Source organism: Oryctolagus cuniculus, chromosome 13, assembly GCF_964237555.1.
Source record: "Oryctolagus cuniculus chromosome 13, mOryCun1.1, whole genome shotgun sequence".
Classification (NCBI taxonomy): domain Eukaryota; kingdom Metazoa; phylum Chordata; class Mammalia; order Lagomorpha; family Leporidae; genus Oryctolagus; species Oryctolagus cuniculus.
In genome coordinates this window covers 30,091,021-30,114,412 of record NC_091444.1, presented here as the reverse complement: position 1 = coordinate 30,114,412, position 23,392 = coordinate 30,091,021, and the positions used below count along the sequence as shown (strand labels likewise).

Here is a 23,392-nt window from a genome sequence, read left to right as displayed (position 1 = left end):
AAGCTTTGTCTAAATACAAGAGGTGAATATGATGATGCGTAATGTCTTAGGACTTTTTTCTGCCTTCTAAGAATTCCCTCATGAGTATGTTTTATTTTCTGCCCCTAACGTTGAAGGAAACATTCGCTGCTGCTCACCTCACACTATGTCCCAGTTCTAGAAGTGAAAACCTACTTCCTGCCCCATCCTCTACCGCCCTCCTAGAGGAGAAACGTGTTTCTGAGGTTGGTTCTCCTCCTTGTAGACCACCCAGCAGGATCCTCTCAATCCCAACATCTTTCTCGCCTCCGCAATTCCTCACGTTAAAGAATGGTGCCTATGTTACACGGTCCATTTGCTTTTTTATCAGTTGTCAAAAAGCTGAAGGTGCATTTTTGTGCAAAACTGCTATGCATGTTCTTAACATCTGTTTTGGGACACAACTCTTGTACTCTCTTCGTTACCATAAGATTAATATTCCTTTATTTTATCAATCCTCTTACATTTGGTTCTTTTATTTTGAGCTGTCAGAAATTCTTTGGGAAAGTAGCTGGGGGCCTAAATAATAAATTGATAAAAGAATTCATGATTATAGAGAAGACAGTGTCCATTGCTCTATTCTTTTGCTAAACATATCAGTACTGTATAATCAAAAGGCTTCATTAACAATTAACATATAAAGGATCATTTTATATAATTATATGTGCCACTATGATTTTTAATTCATTGGTAAATTTATGGAGTTAATATTACTGAAATGAGCCTTTAAAACTCACTGAGTGAGCTTTTAATTAGAATGGTAAAAAGTTGCTCGGGGCAAGACTGAGAACATAACAGGAAAACTGATCAATCACGCATAATTCTAATAGCAAACAAATGTAGAAGACCCACAAAAACCGCTGAAAGTTAGGAGAGCTTCAAAAGTTTCATCGAAAGATAGAACTGAAAGATGTTTATTTTGATGCAGAAAAAAATGAAATCTATGCATAGTTTATGCAAAATATGCAATCATGAACTTTTTGAAGAACCCTGATCTGCATTGATTTCAAACATTTTTATACCAAAACAAAATTCTTTGAACTCCACTTTCCACGTGCTTTTTGAAGCCCCCTTATATACACATTCAAATTGGGAGTCGGACTGTTTATACAGACACACACACACCCCTGTGTACACATACTCTGCAATATACTCACCTGCGTGTAGAAGTAAACAGACCCTGGTGTTATCAAATTACTGCTCTGTTTTAGGCTGGGGCTGAACTTTTGAAGCTCATGAGCAAAATAGTTTCCCATAAAAGATAATTTCATTTGCCAAAATTGAAACGGCTTTCTGTTATTAATGCTGTAATGAAATGATCTGAAATATGAAGCTGTGATCGGAGCAGAAAGGCTGCTCCCGTTCCCAGCTCCATGAGGGAGTTCTCTAAACAATTACACCCACGGAGAAGGCTGTACACTTGTGTTTTCATCACTGGCCAGCTGAGCTGTGTGCCTGTCATACTTCCCAGTCTCCCCTCCAGTGACAGCCGCATTGACAACATGTTATACTCCACATTGATTTTACAGTTAAGGAGCTGATTGTGATATATAGGGATTTTAAGAATTCAGCTGAGAGGCTGACTTTTGCCTTTTATCATTCCATTAAAATTTTATAACCATCTTTTTCATGTCATTTCATCCATGAATTCTTACTTTAGAAAGTGATAGCTACTGCTGTGAGCATAACTTTTCTCATGTTCAGAGCTTTTTATTGTATTAGCAAACTACCCCAATTATAGTTATTACTCATGTTTTACATAATTGTGGTGACCCTTTCAACCATGCAGTAGCAGGCCAGTTGATTTGTATATAGAATTAGATGATTCGGCTTATCATTTTAAAGCACTAAATTGAAAGAGTGCCAGGAGTCAGGTTTTAACACTTCCCTAGCCAAAGGAGCTAATTAAGCTGCTTTCAGGCTCCTGGCCTGAATCACGAGTTGAAGGAGCCTTTTGCAACAAGAGCAGGGAGTGTACCCAGCCGGAGTGGGAAGCTAATAAAATGTATGCCGGCTTTTAAGCAGGGTTGGGGGTGGGGGGATCATGAAATTGAAATTGAACATCTCTTCTTCCCGAGGATAAGAGATCATCTTTAAGGCAAGACTGTGTTTGTGAGGATTTGAAGTGCAAGTTCATCTCATTATCATGGAGGTTCACCTATCACACTATCGTATTCAGGAGAAATAAAAGGCTTATCCCCCTCACTGCAGAGAACAAACTGCACCCGTGTTGTTTCTTTTCCCAGAAGAAGCTCACAGTTTGATAGTTCACATATGAGGAATAATTATGCAAGACCCTGATGAAAATCTAATAGGAAAGATTTTGATTTATAAGTGTATGTTGTTCTTTTTGGGGGAAAGAAGGTGAGATGGGTTAGACATTAAAGACTTGAATCTCCACCGTTGATTTTATGAACCCCGATCTCAGAGGATTTACTTTTTTTCGATTTCAAAACAACATTGATATCTTACAAGTCTCGCACTAGCTTTTCTCGGAGAAATAGCCAAATCTAGGTGACAAGTATAAATAAGAAAAGGAGCTATATCCCCATTTTGATCTAATAATTGCTGCTGCTATTGCTGCTACTGTATACCAGAGAGCAAAAGAAAAAAAGTCACAGTGGTTTGAAGAAGGCTTTACAATAATAGCTCACAACAGACTAAAATGGAAAATTCCGTTAAATCACTGTTCTTTTAGGATTTCTCTCTTCAAATTGGGTACATTAGCAAATTGTCAGAAATGGCTTGATTTCAGGGTCAGTGCACTGTAGCATCTTCCTCCTCCACAAGTGTGCTTCTTCCGCCAGTCCAGTGGGTGACCAACACGTGAATCCTGTTGTGTGAAAGCATGTTCCGCTAACGAACTATTAATGTGGACGCTGACTTCGCAAAGCCATATCCTGCGTTTAAAACGCAAGCCTTGGAGGTAACCCTGAGTCTCGTCCACACACTCACATCATCAAGGCTGCTTTAAACAATTACTAAATCCAAGTATATCTTTTTGTAAAGATTTTCAATAAAACCCAGTGTTCACAGAAAAATCTCATAAATGTCAAAACTCCTGTGGGCAGAAAAGGGGGCCACAGTATTTTCTTGATCTGTTGTAGCAATTTATAGATTTCAGCCCGTGGTTTATAAGAATGCTAAATGTTCTGGAATTACAGCTGTTACTGATCAGTGATTGAGCCAGATTTGTGTTATTGCACCATGTTCTTGCTTGTACCTAGAGAGCAGTAAAGCCTCAATATAATAAAAAGCACCTGCATTTTAAATGAAATTTCAATTGAAAAACTTAACAGCCCTTCAAATTGCAGAATTTAATGCAGCCCAGTAAAGCTTAAATAACACTTTGCCTCCGCAGGCAGAGGGGCTTGCATTCAAGGTGACTTGATTGTGTCGCCTGGTGAAATTATTTACAATTAAGGAATTTCTCTGGAGGGCTGCAGAATATTTGCTGTTCCACAACACCTATGCAGGCATATGGTGGGCCTTTTTCAGTATTCATGGGGCCTCCTGAACCTTTATGATAATTGAATCAGTTAGAGTGCTGAGTGGAGCAAGCATAAAACCTGTTAACCTAAAGGTCAGATCTGTGCATTGTTTATTTATCAGTAGGTGAAAGAGCTAAATCGGCAGCTTCTGTCACAGTCACAGTAAAAAATCACCTATAATATTAACAGGGAGTAGATAAATTGCAAAACATGGATTAGAATGATAAACAGAACCAAGTATAATATGGAATATATAATGAGAGATGCCGAAGGATTTTACTGGGCTGTAAAATACGCAGGTTTGTTATGATAGTGTTATTGATTATAATTAGTTACTGGGGCTTTCAGAAAAAATTGTAGCAGAAGCCAGAACTTGGGTTTAAAAGCCTCCTTGTCTGTTTCTCTTCTAATACCTTTATTTCCAAAAATCTTTGTGAAGGTTTTGCTTGTTAGCAATAGTCACCTTAGAAAAGAAAGTGGCAATTTTGACTCAGTAATATTCAACAAGTATTTCACAAAGATGAATGAGCAAAGCAGCCAGCAGCTATGGTCCTTGCCTTGATGGTAGGCTATTTGTTTACCCACTGACCTTTGCCAACTGTTCGGTCTCCATGCTGTACGAGGAGACCTGTCACTTGTTTCAGCTGTATTTTGAGGAGCTACGGGAGTGACTTCTTGGATTTCTTCTCCTTTATAGAACCTGGGCCTATAGACCCTCCGATTCTTCTGGACATAAAGTCGAGGACAATGTTGGTCACCTGGCAGCAGCCTCTGCAATGCAATGGGGTCATTACCCACTATAGCATTTACCAACGTGGCCATCTGTGCTTGAGGGCTCCTGGGAATGTCACCAGTGCAACAGTGCTTCATTTACTGCCATATACAGCCTATACGTTTCAAGTGGAAGCCTGTACAGCCAGAGGGTGTTCCCTCTCACCAGAGTCCCAGACTGTGTGGACACTCCCAGGGGCACCAGAAGGCATCCCGAGTCCGGAACTGTTCTCTGATACTCCGACATCGGTGATTATAGCTTGGCAACCCCCCACCCACCCCAACGGCTTGGTGGAGAACTTCACAATTGAGAGAAGACTCAAAGGGAAGGAAGAAGTTACCACCCTGGTTACTCTCCCAAGAAATCATTCCATGAGGTTTATTGACAAGACTCCTTCTCTTAACCCATGGACACAATATGAATATCGAGTGCTGATGAGCACTATGAATGGAGGCACCAACAGCAGTGCTTGGGCGGAAGTCACCACGAGACCCTCACGACCCGCTGGAGTACAGCCACCTGCAGTGCATGTTCTTGGACCCGATGCAGCCAGGGTAAGATCCAGAGTGCTCTTTCCTTTTGCACACTGAAGGAATGGACCCTGGTTTGACTCTGTGTTGAACAGAGCCATCTACTGACAAAACGAATGCATTTGTTGTTTTAGGCATTCACTGGAGAAACTGGGTTTTGGCCTTTGGCCCAAACTATCTTGACTTCGATGTCAGTTTTTCATTCCTCCCTGTATCCCCCTAATTATATTGTCGAGATGCTTCCATTTGCCTTGCACACCTGAAGTATTTTGAATGCCACAATGGGATGCTTAGCTTAACCACCACGTCAGATTTAAATAGATCAGAAAATGAGACGAGATGGGAAAATATGGAGGAATGGATTAGCATATTAGCAAAAGTTCCAATGACTAAGACTCTGGCATTTTTTAATAATCAAAGAATTTAAGTGACAGGGAGGGAAATAAAAAATACCACAATCCTGGGTTATCTAGAAAGTGTTCAATTATTCACCTCATTCTATTGGGAATGAACTCTAGAGAACAGGATAACTACCATTGTTTTGGCTGGCATACAAACTTCATTCAAGGGAAATTAGTATAACCAAACAGGAGGGAGTTTTGTAGCTTAGAAGCCTCTTTTGTGTAAATACACACATGCTTCCATGGATTCAGTCTTGTACGACTGCCAAAAGCATTGGTGCAGTAGCTTGCTCACCAGAGCACAAAACAAAGGACATTTGCATAACAGCAAAGTTCATCTGTTGAAATTACTACTTGGATCTATGTTGTGTATTCTCTCTTCCTCACCAAAAGTGAACACTAGGTGATGCTAAATAGTATAAATTGTTGAGGAAATTTAATTTACGCTACAAACTAAAAGCTATTTTTCCTTTATACTTTGTGTTTCTGTGTGGGTGCAAACTGTTGAAATCTTTACTTAGTATATACTAAATTGATCTTCTGTATATAAAGATAATTGAAAATGAAAAAAATCTTTATTCATTTCAGGATGAGACAGTGAAAGCAGCACACCTATTGGATAGAAATAACAAAAGAACATAGACTTATGTTATTAAAACACTAAAAGGAAATTATTTTCTAATTATAAGATCTACAATTCATCACATGTGATATGAATTAGGAAGTCTTAAGCTTCAATCAAAGTAAAAACAAAACTAAAAACAAAAAATCCAAACAAATCTAGAGTTATTCATCATTCCAGAGGAGACTTCTTGTCAATCCCTGGGGAATTCTGGAAAACTTTGGTAGCAGAACCAATCAATAGGATGTAAAATAACAAACCCAGTGCCTTCACACAGACAAAGCCACATAACACACTCTGTTCTGAATTCTAACAAAAATATTATAATTATGCAATGCTGATTAAAGCAGATCTAGAAAAAAGCAAGTAGTTTTGGAAGAATAATAACTCAGTGCACAATGCTCTTTGATTCAGCATATATAGACAGTGATCAAAAGTGTCTAGAACAGGCCGGCGCCACGGCTCACTAGGCTAATCCTCCGCATTGCGGCACCGGCACACCAGGTTCTAGTACCGGTCGGGGTGCCAGATTCTGTCCCGGTTGCCCCTCTTCCAGGCCAGCTCTCTGCTGTGGCCAGGGAGTGCAGTGGAGGATGGCCCAAGTCCTTGGGCCCTGCACCCCATGGGAGACCAGGATAAGTTCCTGGCTCCTGCCATCGGATCAGCGTGGTGCGCCGGCTGCAGCATGCCAGCCGCAGCGGCCATTGGAGGGTAAACCAACGGCAAAAGAAAGACCTTTCTCTCTGTCTCTCACTGTCCACCCTGCCTGTCAAAAAAAAAAAAAAAAAGTGTCTAGAACAAGTTTCTGGCCTGTTTTTCATTTTTTTGCCCTCCTTTGTAATATCCAGCAAGAAAGCAATAGGCATGACTAGACAACTTGCATGAGAAGTTTACATTAGCTTGGCCAAAGGAGTGATTCTCACAGGCTGTCATCTCACGCCCACAAAGCGGGAGTAATCTTAGGTCAGAAATTTAAAAGTCTCTCAGAAAGTACTTGAAATATAAGGCCATTGTATACTAGTGACTTTTTTTAAATGCACAAAAATGATTATTAGTTTATAACCATGAAACAAAAAAGTTGTCAATGAAGAGAAACAGCAGGAATATTCAACTGAATCTAGTATTTGATGACGTGTATTTTAATAGAATGAAAATCACATAGGTATGCTGTAGTTCTATTGGCTCATATGATATTTAGAAAGATCTTTTATTTTATTTTATTTATTTATTTGAGAGGTAGAGTTACAGACAGTGAGAGGGATGCTGGCGCTGCAAGCGGAGGATTAATCACAGAGCTGGCGCTTAGAAAGATCTTAATACTTTACCAGAGCACATGTTCTTGTGATACAGCTTACCTGGTAAGTGGAGGTATATGATGCAAAACAAAGACTTCTCTTTGCAGAGTACAAGATTTAAAAGTCAAAATGAAAGATTTATGAGGGTGCCAGCACCTTGGCTCACTTGGTTAATCCTCCGCCTGCGGCTCTGGCATCCCATATGGAAGCCAGGTTCTAGTCCTGATTGCTCCTCTTCCAGTCCAGCTCTCTGCTGTGGCCCTGGAGGGCAGTAGAGGATGGCCCAAGTGCTTGTGCGCCTGCACCTGCATCGAAGACCAGGAAGAAGTACCTGGCTCCTAGCTTCGGATTGGTGTAGCTCCGGCTGTACCGATCATTTGGGGAGTGAACCAACGGAAGGAAGACCTATCTCTCTGTCTCTCTCTCTCTATCACTAACTCTGTTAAATAAATAAATAAAAGATTTATGAGGAATAACAGAAGGATAGTCATCAATGCCTTGGTTATGAAATTTATTCATCATTTCACATGAAAAGCTGTTCCAAGTATATATTAAATGAAGAAAATTGTTAATAAGATTAGCAACATCAGTAGCAGTTTCAGTGCTACCATTTAGTGACATTGACACAATCGTCACGAATGCTTCTTTTGGCCACTGGGGTTACAATAGAGATCAAAATAAAGTCCCTGGCATGCTAGAGCTTACATTTTAGATAGAACACAAACAAATCAGCATCTTATATGCCTGAAAGTGACAAAGACTTGGAGGGAAAGAACGAATCAGGTTAGGAGGAATAATGAATACTCGCTGATAGGGAGGGGATAGTGGAGCTAGTATTCCACCTACTTCCTCTGTTCCGTGCTCTTTATACAATGACGCAAGAATTACAGTCTAAAAGGGAAAGCGAGAGAAACTACACATCTTTAGGTCAACAAGCAAACAAATCCAAAGTAACATTAATACGTATAAAAAGAGATAAAATGACTTGGTGTAGATTTAAGCAATAAGAAAGGAAAATTTGGGGTCGGTGCTGTAGCATAGTGAGTGAAGCCACCACCTGCAACACCTCCATCCCATATGGGCACCACTTCAAGTCCCAGCTATTCCACTTCTGATCCAGCTCCCTGCTAATGTGCCTGTGAGGGCAGTGGAAAATGGCCCACGTCCTTGGGCTTTTGTACCTGTGTGGGAGACACAGATGAAACTCCTGGCTCCTGGTTTTGGCCTGGCCTAGTGCTGACCATTGTGGCCATTTGGGGAGTGGACTAGCAGTCAAAGATTCTGTCTCTCTCTCTGCCTCTCCTTCTCTGTAAGTCTGATTTTCAAATAAATAAACAAATCTTTAAAAAAAAAAAAAAAAGGAAGATTAGAGAGTGCAGCAGCAAAAATCAATCATATTCTGAAAATCTTATTTGATTACAAAGAAAATATATGTGTGATGCCAGAGAGGTTGTGTCAACTGGAAAAGTGAAAGCTGTGCACTTTTTTTTCTATAAAGTTGGTAACAGTACTCTGAAAAATATAGTCCAGTAAAACTAAAGACGATTGTCACATTTGCATATCAGTCTAGAACTTCCAAAGATGATATTACCCAAATTAAGCAATTTATTGAAAGATGATACACCAGGACAAATTAGATTTGATTCCAGAAAGTTAAGGAGGATGGTTCAACCTAAGGAAATCTATCAACACACTTCCTTTATCAGTCCATTAAAGGAGAAAGCCCATTGGTCAATAGATGCAGAAACTGGACTTGTAAATTCAGCAGTGATTTCTGAAAAGAATTCAAGGTAAGAAGATATTTAAGTTGGGTAGATTTAGTGTGCATGTCACTGCACTGAGTGTCTGAGTAGAATTGAGGAGTGATAAGAAGTAAAATGTAGAGAAACTTCTACAACAGTACTGCTGCAGAAAGCTTCTATTATAGTGGTCTTGCATTTTCTAAACCTGATGCCTTTGCCAACTTTCTCACAGTTTAAGCAGGATAAATGAAGCAAACCTGCAGTCCCCAGCTCCTGTTTTGCAAGAGGGTCCTCACCCAGCTCAGGCAGCTGAACTCACCAGCCTCAGCACCAGGAGGAGGGAGAGTGCCACCTAGACCATGTCCCTGTGTGCTTTGGCTCTGCTGTCTGCATGTAGTGCCACTCGTGTGTGGGCTTTGCGACAAACCAAAGTAAAAGGAGTTGAGTCTTCATCATAATTCTCATCAGTTTTTAAAGATGGACTAATTTTTGACGGCTGCTTAAATCAACTCACAAATAAAAAATACAAATATCTTATGGAGGAAATAAAACAACAATGGCAAGTAATATTTATTGAATGTATACATTGTTCCAAAAAAATTGCTCTCATTTGATCTTTACTGCAACCCTGTCAGATAAGTGGTATTGTTATCTCCATTTCACAGAAGGAAAGCTGAGAATTGAGAGGTTGAATTACATAAGGAATAAGAATTAGAATCATAGTCAAGCAATTTGGTTCCGGCATCCATGCAGTTCTGTACTTTATACTGCAACAAATGGGGACTAGGCCATTGTCCTGGACAGAAGGATTTATTCCATCAACAGCAACAACAAAAAAATCAATCCTTCTAAAATTGCCAAATAAACCTGACTGTTCAAATCAGGATGCCAGTAACATTTTTGTTTTCTTTTGCTTTTCAAACTGGACAAAATTATTTTAAAATATAAACAGAAGACTAAATGGTAAAAAAAAAAGTTCTAGAAAAAAAATGTGGCATTATATTTTCTGTAGTACACAAAACTTGTCTAAAGGCACTATATTCCAACAATATGATATTGACATGTAGTAGAACATGGAAGAGACTCAAGAGTTTAGACCTAGACACAAGTCTTGTGGAAACTTATTGTAGATGTGGCATTTATCACACTGGGAAAAGGTGGTTTATTGATAAAATGATACTGGTCTATCTAGCTATTCGTGTTTAAGGACCCAAAAATAGATCCCTCTGTCAAAACTAATTTTCAAAGAATTAAAATGTTCATGTTAAAAAAATAGAAAGTGTGGAAGAAAACAAATGAGAATTTTATGCAATTTAAAGATGAGGGGTCCCTTTCTAAATTAAAAGAAGGAACTCAGTGATTTTAAAGTAAAAGGGTGTGGGAATGTGGCAGTGATAAGTTCCTGCTTGGGATGCTTGCATCTTGGATCAGAGTGCTTGATTCAAGTCTTCACTGCTCTGCTTCCTGCTAATACAAACCCTGGGAGGCAGCAGTGATGGCTTAAGTACTTGGGTCCCTGCCTCCCATGTGGGAGACAGACAGCAGACAGGAAATCTTTGCTGTTTGTTTCTGTCTCTCTCGCGCACTCTTTCTCTCAAATAAGATGAAAATAATGTAATGAAAATTTGAAAAAAGATAATTATACATTGTTATGAAATAACTTGATTACTTTTGAGGAGGCTTAAAAAAGAATAAAAAGTCAGAAATAAGTACTTTGGTAAAAATTAACAGTAGTAATATCGAGAGTTTGTGGGAATACAGATCATGGACACATGCCTTGTTTGTGATAATGTGAATTACCTCAACTTTTTCAGAAAGGAATCTCTTGGTAAAGATCAAAGTGAAACACATATTTACTTTTTGCACTGTACTCCTTGGTAATCTATCCAGTGCTAAATAAATACAATGGTATGTATTGCATACATCTTCAAATACTGTTTTTAGCAGTGAGATAATGCCAATAGGTAATAACTAAATAATTTTTTCATGAAAATAATTTCATATTAAAGCAAATAAAATATGATCAAGTGTGTCCATAAACTATGGTTAAGGCTAAATACCAGTTGTAACATACCAGATATGAAATACACTTTTTCTGTTTACAGAAAGTAAAAAGAAAGAAAAAAAACTTGCAAGTGTATCAAAATTTCTGCCTTATTTGTATGAGCATTCGAAGGTGTGGAAGAATAGATGCCAAGCAGTAACTTCCTCTCCTTAAGAAGGGGCTGTGGAGGGAGGAATCAGAGAGGCATTGCTGATTTTTCCTTCTCTCATGTTTGTACTGTGCCTGATTGAGAAATACAAGCAAGACATCTAAAATTAAAATTTACATTAATAATGAGAAAAGGAGGATATTTTGAAGGCAAATATTCATTTTAAGAGCCATTTGTTGTAAATCATTTTCTGTATGAGTTTTGCCAAGGAGTCAGTTGCTAAGAGGAACTGCTCTATCAAACTAAATATTTACACATGTTCTTTCCCTGTGGTGCATTGTATCTTCGATTGATGAAGCTGTCTTAGAATTAAGCAGTGGAATGTCTAAACATGAAGCCAGGATTGTGTCTCCACAATAGGTGTGAGGAGCCCAAAGCCTGGAGATGTTACATATTTTCCTCAGAGCCACCCAATTTCAGTGGCATAGCTGACATAAATATGAAGGACCAATATCCTCAGTCCATTCTCAGCACATTAGATCACCTTCATACATCCAGAAGGGTCTTCAAAAAGTTCATGGGAAATTAATATTTTGAAAAGCTTGTGTGGATTTCAAAGCTTTTTGTGCAAAAAAGAATACTTATCTTCTGGTTCTATCTGTCTAGAAACATTTTTTCAAGATTTCTTTACTGGGACCGCTATTGTGGTGCCATGGGTTAAACCTCGGCCTGTGACGTTGACTCCTAACATGAACACAGTTTCAATGCCAGCCGCTCCACTTCCCATCCAGCTCCCTGCTGATGTACTTGGGAAAGCAGGTCTGAATGCTTGGGTCTCTGCCACCCACGTGCGAATACTAACTGATAGAATAAAAAAGAGAGAGAACAATGATCCAACATGGGAAGTGGGATACACAGAAGACTCATAGAGTGGCAGATGATCTAAACAGCACTCTGGCCTCAGAATCAGCCCTTAAGGCACTCGGATCTGGCTGAAGAGCCCATGAGAGTATTTTAGGCATGGAAAGCCAAGACATTATGGAAAAAAAAAAAAAAAAAAAAAAAAGGACCTAAATGAAAGGTCTTTGTGAGTGAGATCCCAGTAGAAAGAACGGGCCATCAAAGAAGGAGGTACCTTTCTCTGAAGGAAGAACTTCCACTTTGCAAATATTTTTTACCATTCTGTTGGTTGCCTCTTCACTTTCTTGACTATTTCTTTTGCAGTACAGAAACTTCTCAATTTGATGCAATCCCAATAGTTAATTTTGGCTTTGACTGTGCCTCTGAGGTCTTTTCCAAGAAGTCTTTGCCGGTTCCGATATCTTGCAGTGTTTCTCCAATGTTCTCTAATAATTTGATGGTGTCCGGTCATAGATTTAGGTCTTTAATCCATGTTGAGTGGATTTTTGTGTAAGGTGTAAGGTAGGGGTCTTGCTTCATGCTTCTGCACGTGGGAATCCAGTTTTCCCAGCACCATTTATTGAAAGGAAGAGTGACAGGAAAAGACAGAAGGAGAGAGAAAAAGATCCCCATCAGCTGGTTTACTCTCCAAATGGCTACAATGGCTGGAGTTGGGCCAGGCTGAAGCCAGGAGTTTGTAACTTCACCCTTGCTTCCCACATGGGTTGCAGGGTCCTGAGAACACAGGCCGTATTCTGTTGCTTTCCCAGAAACTTTGCTGGGAGCTGGATCAGAAGTAGAGTAGCCAGGACTCAACCTAGTGCTCTGATATGGGATGCTGGTATCACAAGCAGCAGGCTTAAGCCATGATGCTATACAAACTTTTTGAAATACCTTGGTACTCTTATTTACTTATAAACTTCTTAAATACAGTTTGATGGAATTCAAGCAGGAAGTCAGTCAGTTAACAATGTTTATATGTGTTGCTCTTTCTGAGCCTAAAGCTAATCAACTAACCTATACCTCTAAGTTTCTGTTTAATAATGTGGAATTCTGATGGTGCCATGATTTTCTAGAACAATTCTTTAAGGATCTGAAAGGGTTGGCAAAAGTCGGTGGCTCTCTAATCAGTTATCTACTTGTCCTATTTTATGAAAATATAACCAAACAAAGAAATGGAGATCTAAATATTAAGAACCACTCAAAAAATCATGTTAAGCAAGTTATCTATGAAATAAACATTTTATTTCCACTATAAAACTGTAATTCTATTAAAAGTTTTGATGGGGGCTAGAGTGGTGGCATAGTGGGTAAAGCTGCCGCCTGAGACCCCAGCATCCTATATGGGCTCCAGTTCAAGTCCGGTTCAAGTCCAGTTCAAGTGCTCCACCTCTGATCCAGGTCACTGCTAATGTGCCTGAGAAGGCAGCAGAGGATAGCCATGCACCCACGTGAGAGACCTGAAAGAAGCTCCTGGCTCCTGGCCCCTGGCTTCAGCCTGGACCAGACTCAGATGTTGTGGCCATTTGGGAATGAACTTGATGGAAAAGCTCACTGTCTGTCCCTCCATCTCTCTGTATAACCCACCCTTCCTTCCTTTTTAATATTTATTTATTTATTTGAAAGGTAGAGTTACAGAGAGAGGGAGAGACAGTGAGAAAGATATTCCATCCACTGGTTCACTCCTCAAATGGCCATAACAGCTGGGGCTGTGCTGATCTGAAACCAGGAGCCTGAAGCTTCTTCCCGGTCTCCCACATGGGTGCAGGAACCCAAGAACTTGGTCCACCTTCCACTATTTTCCCATGCCATAGCAGAGAACTGGATCAGAAGTGGAGCACCCAGGATTCAAACCAGTGCCCATATAGGACGTGGGCACTGCAGGCAGCAGCTTTACCTGCTATGCCACAGTGCTAACCCCCAAAACTCATTTTTAAAGATTTATTTTATTTAGTTAAAAGAGAGAAGGGCTGGCACTGTGGCATAGCAGGTAAAGCTGGTGCCTGCAAGCCCACATCCCATATAGGTACTGGTTTGAGTCCTGGCTGCTCCACTTCCAATCCAGCTCTCTGCTATGGTCTAGGAAAGCAGTAGAAGATGGCCCAAGTCCTTGGGGCCCTGCATCCATGTGGGACACCCAGAAGAAGCTCCTGGCTCCTGCCTTTGGATCAGCCCAGCTCCAGACATTGTGGCCATTTGGGGAGTGAACCAATAGATGGAATCTCTCTCTGCCTCTACCTCTCTGTAACTCTGCCTTTCAAATAAATAAATAAATCTTAAAAGAAAAAAGAAAGAAATAAAGTGAAGATGGCTACATTTTAAAAAATAAGTTTTGTTGGGCAGGTGCCGTGACTGACTTGGTTAATCCTCTGCCTGCTGTGCCAGCATTCCATGTGGGCTCTGGTTCTAGTCCCGGTTGCTCCTTTTCAAGTCTAGCTCTCTGCTGTGGCCTGGGAGGGCAGTGGAGGATGGCCCAAGGGCTTAGGTCCCTGTACCTGCATGGGAGACCAGAAGGAAGCACCTGGCTCCTGGCTTTGGATCAGCGTAGCTCCTGTTGTAGCAGCCATTTGGGGAGTGAATCAATGGAAGGAAGACCTTTCTCTCTCTCACTGTATAACTCTATCTGTAAAATAAACTAAAAAAAATTTAAAAAATAAGTTTTGTTGTAAAATTAATTACTAAGGAACACATTTCTTGCCTTTCAGGCCAAGAAGCTACAATAATATTTCATAATCCTCGCTATATTTCATGGATATGTAAAAGGTCATAGGGAATTAAACTGAACATTTTGAATCATGCATTTTGGCCACACCTATACTAAGTACAGTTGAAAGTACAGGAAAGAAAAGAATATAATATTTAGTTAACTGGCTCCTTAAAATTTTTTAATTTTTATTTTTAATAATTTATTTTTAATAATGGCTCCAGGATATTTTCAGGAGGGTGATCTAATTAGACAACCATTTTTCTTAGCCTACTGACATTAATGAAAGTGTCTTTCTCCATATTGCTATAAAATATTGTTTTATATATTCCTGAAATTTTTCTGTATAAGTAGATTTGTTTCTTCTAATTCACTGCTATCAAAAAGATATTTTTCTAATCTTATAACCTTTTTAAAAATGAGAAAAACAGCTAATTTCTAGATGTAAACATTTTTAGAGGAGGAAATAGGCTTTTTAGATCTTCAAATGACTGTCTCCAGAGTCATTACATCAAATCCCTTAATCTCTGCTGGTAGATATCTTATTCAAGTTTTATCTCATGAATGCTTTTTCTCAGCCTCAATACCAAGTTCCAAATCAATTCGCTGTTAGCTCAACTAGTAACACAGACTATTTCCTAAGTTTTAATTCTTTCAAGTGTTGCCAAGCTCTGACCTGAACCTGAATATTCTGATTTGAGAGGCAAAGAAGTTGTGAATTCCTAGTTCAGTCAAGTGGAAGTTAGCTATAATAGCTCTTCTTTTCTCATTCATGCTGTAGGACCAGGGAACACCCTGAGCTTGACCTTGACTTGTTTTTCAAGGCCAAGAAGACCATTGTACCTTTGCAATAATGAATAGAAACCTATGTGTGCTCTATGATGTTTCTTGCTTTGGATTTCTGGAACAATTTCTGTATTGAGACAAATCCTCTTTGCTCATAAGAAACACATTTGAAATTTCTTTCCTCACAAAATTCCCTTCCTGGAACTCTACAGGAAGCTTTCAAGATTAACAATAGTTTCAGGCCACATAACAACAGTTGGGTCAATATTGACCCCTTGTGAATTATAAATTACCATGAGAATCAACAAGCAATACTGCCCAACTCACATGTGCTGAGAGCTCACTTTGTCACCGCCTATTACTAAAAATATTCTGAAAAAATCTCAGGTTATGCTTCTAAAGGAAACTACCTCTTGATTTAAGATAGAATTTTTGGTCAGTTCTTTTCAATGGTAATTTTTCTATGATTCCTTTGTGACTTTAATTTTATATGTAGTTATAAATTTGGATATCAGTAAATAACTTTGTTGAAATCTATTGTTTAATGTTTCAAAATAACTGTATTCTAAGGAGAAATATAGCCTAACAAGTTATAACTACAACTGCTTACTCAACAGTACTTCTGTGTGCAAGGCCCAAAGTGAACATGCATTTTAGGTTCCGCTGTCATAAAGCCGACAGTCAGAGCAAGTGTTGTGACACAGCTGGTTAAACTGCCGCCTGGGACACCTGCATCCCATATCAGTGTGCTTGGTTTGAGTCCTGACTTCTCTGCTTCTGATTCAGCTTCTTGTTAATGTGAACCCTGGGAGGCAGCTGATGATGGCTCATGTACTGGGGTCCCCACCAGCCATGTAGGAGACTCAGATGGAGTTGCAGGCCTGGTCCAGCTCTGACTGTTGGAGGCATTTGAAGAGTGAACCAGCAGAAAAAAGATTCATTCTCTCTCTCTCTCTCTCCTCTCTGTGTCATTCTGTCCTTCAAATAAACAAAAATAAGTAACTTTTTTTACAGAGGAAGTTTATAGTCTACATAGAAAATAAAACACATACTGTGAGGTATATATTTATTTAAGGGACACAGCAAGGCAACAATAAAAGAGGTAAAACAGGATAGTGATTTTTTAATAGCCTCTCTGCAAGAACATGACTATATTACTACTATGCTCTTGCAAAACTTAGCAGCAAAGTAAAGAAACTTGAGACATTACAGCATCCGTGACAAAATTCTCTTCTTTTCTGATGTTCATGATCTGCCTTTGCTTACCTTTTTAAGAGCTTTATATACATATATCTGAAAATGGGATGTGCTATTATTGCTATACTTGCTCAGTTCCGTATAAGAGTCAGAAACTGAATTGTACCGTGTCAGAAAAAGCACGTGGTGATTTCTCTTCCCCCACACACCTCCCAAAAGCAGCTTATTTAGCATGCACCCTAACAGTGCAAAGCAAGGAGTTCTGATATTCTACTTAATTGAGTTATACACAAGAAAACAATCAAAACCTGCGGCTGCCCTATTGATGCATGTGGATGTGTGAATTTCTTCCATGTGTTTGCTCTGTGTTCCTCGGAACACCTGCAGGGGAGATGAATCACTAAGGTGTGCATTCGTCTGACAGAGCTGGAAGGTACCAAGACTGCAAGCCAAACCCAGGAAACAGCATTTCGTTGGAGTCCTGGTGCCCTGCTAATTGATCCCAGCCCCGTCATGACCGTTTCGTACAATGGCTCAGTTGAGAGTAAGCGCATTGAATGTACCTGCTGCAAAGGAAACAGCACAGAATTCTAGATCCTGCAGGCTTCCGTTATACTGTGCCTGCGTTCTCACACTGATTCTCAGTTTCTCTCTCATTCCAGGTCACTTGGGAAGCTCCACTCATCCAGAATGGGGACATGCTTAGCTATGAGATCCGCATGCCAGACCCACACGTCACAGTAACCAATGTTACAGCCTCAGTCTTAAGCCAAGTTGTTACTCCCCTGATTCCTTTCACTAATTATTCTGTCACCATTGTTGCTTGCTCGGGGGGTAACGGGTACCTAGGAGGGTGCACAGAGAGCCTACCTACTTACGTAACCACCCACCCCACCCTGCCTCAGGATGTGAGCCCACTGTCTGTGATTCCGCTAAGCGAATCCTACGTTGGGGTTTCCTGGCAGCCACCATCCAAGCCAAACGGACCGAATTTGAGGTAAGAGAAGGTAACCAGGCTTTTGAATTTTGCCTTGGTCTTTACCTCTTTAAGAGTAGGGAAGGAGGCTTTTACTCACACCTGAGCATTAAGCTAATTCCTTCCTGTATCTGCCTCAGCCAGTAACTTCCAGAGAGTATTACATTTTACAGCATGACATGGAACCATCATTGCACATCAAGGCAGACAAACCACCGTGCTAATGAGAAGAACTAACAACTCTGGCAACAGCAATCCCTTCCCCTCTGGACTCTACCAAATCCTTCTCTTGATTCTCCAAATATATTTGTATTCTGTTGGGCAAACCTGATGCATATTCTACCCTGATCATTCACACAAATATGTTCCAAAATTCTAAAGTGAACACAACAAACTTCTACAGCATGGCTTTATGACTGGAACATTTGTAAATAATGTGATCAGGGAGAGAGATAAGATGAAAGGAAGGAGTTGTGATCCTGAAAGGGCTTTGAAACCACTTGAACTTGATGGTTAGCCAAGACTGTAGAGTTGATAATACAGTGTTATCATTGTTTATTAAGTATTGATGGTAGAAGTCTTAAGAAATCATTAACTCGATAAGGTTTTTGTATTTCTACTTTGTGTGAAACTGGCAATAAATATTTGGCAAATCTGACATAGAAGGAATCTAAAATGTTATCATTCTGGCTGATAATGGTAAAATGTGAATGTAGCTGATTGTTTTAAAATAATTCAATATATGAAACTTGAGCCAGAAAAAAAAAGTTTATCTGGAAAAGCCCTCATAATTGAAAACTTAAGATGGAATTGTTATGTTTGCACACATACGTCATACCACATACCACAAAACAACCTGAATTTTGGTAATAACATTAGTTGAGATAATCCTGATGTTCCTGCTTGTCTTTTGCTTTAGATATGAGCTTCTGAGACGTAAAACCCGGCAACCACTTGCATCAAATCCCCCAGAAGATTTAAATCTGTGGCACAATATTTATTCAGGAACTCAGTGGTTTTATGAAGATAAGGGTCTTAGCAGGTGAGATTACAAAAACTATAAAAACAAATGCTGGCATTTAGTTTTGGGCATGTTGAATAGTTCAAAGTATCTTAGTGTCTTCATTGTGTGAGCTTGTTATCAGTTATGCAATAGAACATGTTTGGTTATTATCTGTGGCATTAATCATGGAACTGTAACAGTCAGCATGTTTAATGTTTGCTATCTTAACTGCGTGCTTACAATAAGCCTTTTGAAGTCAAACTTGTAGATGTTTGAGCCTTCACCTATTGCCTGTGCCACAGCTCTATCCAGACATGAAATTTAACAGAGGAATTTGGAAATATTGAACACATATGAAACCTAGGAAGTTCCTGGGCATTTGGAAAATCCTTGCTATTGCTACCATTTCTGTAAAGTAATTGGCCATAAGTCATTGATTCAGTCCACAAAAAATATTTAGTAAACAGGATTGGGGTGCGAAAGAATTTAATATAGAATTCAAAGAAGTGAAAAAGTAATTCAGGAGAATATTAGCCAATCTGAGTTCTGTTTCATGCTGTGCTGGAGAACTGGCTTTGTGACCTCAGACAAATGACTACCCTTCTCTGGGCTTCATTTTTGTTGCTCATAAAAATGAAGTGATTGGATGGAATTAAACAACGTCTAAATCTCCATGAGTCTAAGTAATGTAATTGAATTGCTAACAACATGAATGCTATTGTGTGAAAAATTCTTACTTTTCAGTAACTTTCCCATCAAGTCAGTTTGTATCTAAACCCACAACTTAGTCAGGGTCCTCTAACCTTGTTTATAATCCTAGCCTTGTCTCCCACAGCTCCCTTCCTGGGGCCTCTGTGTCCAAGCCACATCTGCAATACATTCCACACCTCCAACCTGTGATATTTTGTACACCCCATTGTCTGACTGCATTATCGCTCAAATTTTGTTCTAGATGTTTCTTTCTCCAGGAAGGCTTTCCTACTCATTGTCTCCCTGGTCTGAAGCAGCTTCCTTTTAATGGATTTTCATAACCGGTTCTTTAACTATCTCTCATCATTGTAATGTACAGGCCTGACTACTTCTCTGGACACTACTTTATAAATCAGATCTACCACAAGGCAGGAGTTTTGCTTTCCTTTTTCCTTCAGTTCCAACCATAGTGCCTGGCATACACTAGGATCCTGAATACTCATTAAATGAAAAAATACGTTAACTCAGTAAAAGGTTGAGTATTTGATTTCTCTGTGCCTTAAGAACATGAACTGTAGTGTTACTCTCTTTGGGGAATGAGCAAAACTAAGGAAAATTCTCCCGCCCATCTTAAGGGATTGAGGAAGAACATTATAGATATTGTAAGATTCTCTGGAGGGGGGCGGCACATAAATCTGACCTAGCAACAGCATGAACCATGTGAAATTGCCACCTTTCTAAGTCAACAAAGGTCAGTTATTAGTAAATCCTTATTGTTCAGTCAAATTTATCATGGTCATTATACAATTGTCATGTATTTTCCATTCATCATTATTCTTACTTCAGCTTCCCTGTATGCTTATCTCTTCCGTTGAAGAAGTTCATTTATTCATCAATTTACTTTTATTTACTTATGCAGAGGCACTGTGATAGGAACAAGAGATGAATGCAAGGGCAGGCACTTAAGATGCCTATGACGCATATCAGAGAACCTGGGTATGAGTCCTTTTTCCTTCTTTTTTTTTTTTTTTTTTTTTGTATTTATTTTTTTGAAAGGCAGAGTGACAGAGATATCATCCATCTGCTGAGTCACTATCCAAATGGCCACAACAGCCAGAGCTTGGCCTGTCTGAAGCCAAGAGTGCAGAACTCCATTCAGGTCTCCATGTGGGTGGCAAGAACTCAAATAGTTGAACTATTGCCTGCTGTTTTCCCAAGTGCCTTTGCAGGGACCAGGATTAGTAGCTGAGTATCCAGGACATAAACTGCCACTCTGAAATTGGATGTGGACATCTGAAGTAGGAGCTTGACCCACTGTGACACCTGGCCCCTGCCCCTGGATTTGATTCCTGAATCTGGCTCCTGACTCCACTTTCCCACTGATGCAGACCCTGGGAATCGGCAGTGATGGTTCAAGTTGTTGGGGCCCTGCCACTCATGTGGGAGATCTGTATTGAGTTCCTGGTTCCTGCTTTTTTGGCCTGGCCTGGCCCAAATTGTTGTAAGCATTTGGGGAATGAACCAGCAGATGGGAGCACTTTTATGCTTTTCTATAACTCTGCCTCTCAAATAAATAAGTAAAAAGTAAAGGAGAAAGGGTGAATGTAACTTAGTCCTCTCATTCCAATACTTCAGTTTGGTGGAGGAGCTCTCTCATCCTTGCCTCCACACAGAGTGTGATTTGCATATTAATTGCAATCATCACAATTCTGTCTAGGAAAATCAATTAGAAAAGTGGCTTTCTATGATGTGTTAACTCTGAGTGCATTAAATATAAAAATATCCAAAATGAGCAGAAACTATTTAACATGACTCATTCTAAGTTTAGCCACAAGACATTCAACAGAAATACAAAGTCTCAGAAAATTGATTTTATTCCTTTGAAGAAGAAAAATATATTAAAGAACTAGTATGATCAGAAACTTAGTTTGAAATATTAGTGACTCCTCTAAAGATTCTTTTCTTTTTCTTTGTCTTTACTTATTTTCATTGTAAGTGAAAAGCAGAGAGACAAAAAGAGAGAAATCTTCCATCTACTGGTTCACTCCCCTAATGTCCACAACAACCAGGCCTGGGCCAGGTCAAAGCCAGGAACCAGGAATTCATCAAGATCTCCCATATGAGTGGAAGCAGAGGCAAGATTCAAACCCAGGCACTCTGATACGCAATATGAGTGTCCCAAGTCACACTTTAACCACAATTCCAATGTCCACCTCCCATCCCCACCCAACCTCAAGGATTCTTGAGAGGTTCAAATCTGAGATTAAGGAAAAAATGAAGTTAAAACTCCACAAATTAATGGAAGGGAAGAGTCAGAGTTTATACCTAGGAGAGCTGCTTCTAGAAAGGAACTGTGTATACACAAAATTGTGCTGAAAGGAAGTTTTGACTAGCCTCATAATGTTGAATGTTATAGGCATTTGTTGATTTCTAGTAGCAGTAGCAAAGATGTTCTTTGTACCTTCTTTCATTTCTTCTTAACATTCAAAGTAAACACCATGAGCTTCCTATTGTGAGAAAGTCCTTTTCCCCCTTTTCCCTACCCCTTGGTAAGCACAAAAACGTAAGTGTCTCTGTAGCCCATGGGAGCTACTCATAAATCAGGGAAAACGCTGGGAACTTATCTCCTAGAGGGCAGCATGGTTTCTCTGTTTAAGGAAGTGATCTTTATTGGTCAGATGTTGCCATGGCCCACCTTGGCGTTGTGAGGGGCTGGCCAGCAGTTCTGCAAATTGAGAAGAGGGATGAGGGTGAGCTTTCAGCACATGCTTACGTGTCTTTAATGGCCCTTCCCTTTGGCGTCCACAGCCCTCCCTTGTATCCACAAGTCTCTCATGGATACCAAATCAGCAGATGCTTCAGTCCCCTCTATAAAATGGTTAGTATTTGCATGAAACCTATGCACGTCTTCCTGTGTACTTTAAATCATCTCCAAATTACTTATAACACCTAATACAATGTAAATACTACATAAGTAGTTGTTATACTGTATTGTTTAGAAAATAGTGACAAAGGGAAGCATCTACTCATGTGTAGTACAGACACAATTTTTTTTCTGAATATTTTTTATTTTTGTTTTTTTTTTTTATTTTTTTTTTAACTTTTATTTAGTAAATATAAATTTCCAAAGTACAGTTTATGGATTACAATGGCTTTCTCTCCCCCATAATTTCCCTCCCACTCACACCCCTCCCATCTCCCACTCCCTTTCCCATTCCATTCACATCAAGATTCATTTTCAATTCTCTTTATATACAGAAGATCAATTCAGTATACATCAAGTAAAGATTTCATCAGTTTGCACCCACACAGAAACACAAAGTGTAAAATACTGTTGCAGTACTAGTTATAGCATTACTTCACATTGGACAACACATTAAGGACAGATCCCACATGAGGAGTAAGTACATAGTGACTCCTGTTGTTGACTTAACAATTTGACGCTCTTGTTTATGGCATCAGTAATCTCCCTAGGCTCTAGTCATGAGTTGCCAAGGCTATGGAAGCCTTTTGAGTTCGCTGACTTTGATCTTATTTAGACAGGGTCTTAGTCAAAGTGGAAGTTCTCTGCTCCCTTCAGAGAAAGGTACCTCCTTCTTTGATGACCCCGTTCTCTCCACTGGGATCTCACTCGTAGAGATCTTTCATTTAGGTTTGTTGTTGTCGTTGTTGTTGTTGTTTTTTTTTTTTTTTTTGCCAGAATGTCTTGGTTTTCCATGCCTGAAATACTCTCATGGGCTCTTCAATGATTAATTGTATGCTGATAAATTTTTTTTCTCTGCCCTGTGGAAAAGCTAGGCCAGTTCCATGCTATGTATTCCTATAATATAAGTGGATTTGAGTTGTAACTACTAAGTAAAAAATTGTTACCTCTGCCCAGAAAGGATGCCTGGAAGGAAGACTTTCTCCAATGACTACTGAGATGAGGAAGATCCCTTCAGTTTCTTCCTTGTCACTCCCCCTCTTCGTGGAGGAACGACACTAAACCCTGCCTAGGCTTCATATCCGAGTCACGGCACCATTATGTCGCTCCCCCTCTTCATGGAGGAACGACACTAAACCCTGCCTAGGCTTCATATCTGAGTCACGGCACCATTATGTCGCTCCCCTTC

General features: G+C 39.7%; 1 protein-coding gene across 5 annotated transcripts in view; it reads left to right on the top strand.

Annotated features, from left to right (window-relative positions):
- The window catches only part of USH2A (usherin), an 848,241-nt gene that overhangs the window by 554,188 nt on the left and 270,661 nt on the right, over positions 1-23,392 (top strand). For all 5 annotated transcript variants that reach the window (XR_011381453.1, XM_070055318.1, XM_008268426.4 and 2 more), the window contains exons 41-43: positions 4,207-4,835; positions 17,274-17,608; positions 18,507-18,629. Coding sequence is in view for 4 of the 5 variants with exons in the window: in XM_070055318.1 (XP_069911419.1) it covers positions 4,207-4,835; positions 17,274-17,608; positions 18,507-18,629 (1,087 nt within the window). In the remaining variant the exon portion in view is untranslated. The remainder of the gene's footprint in view (positions 1-4,206; positions 4,836-17,273; positions 17,609-18,506; positions 18,630-23,392) is intronic.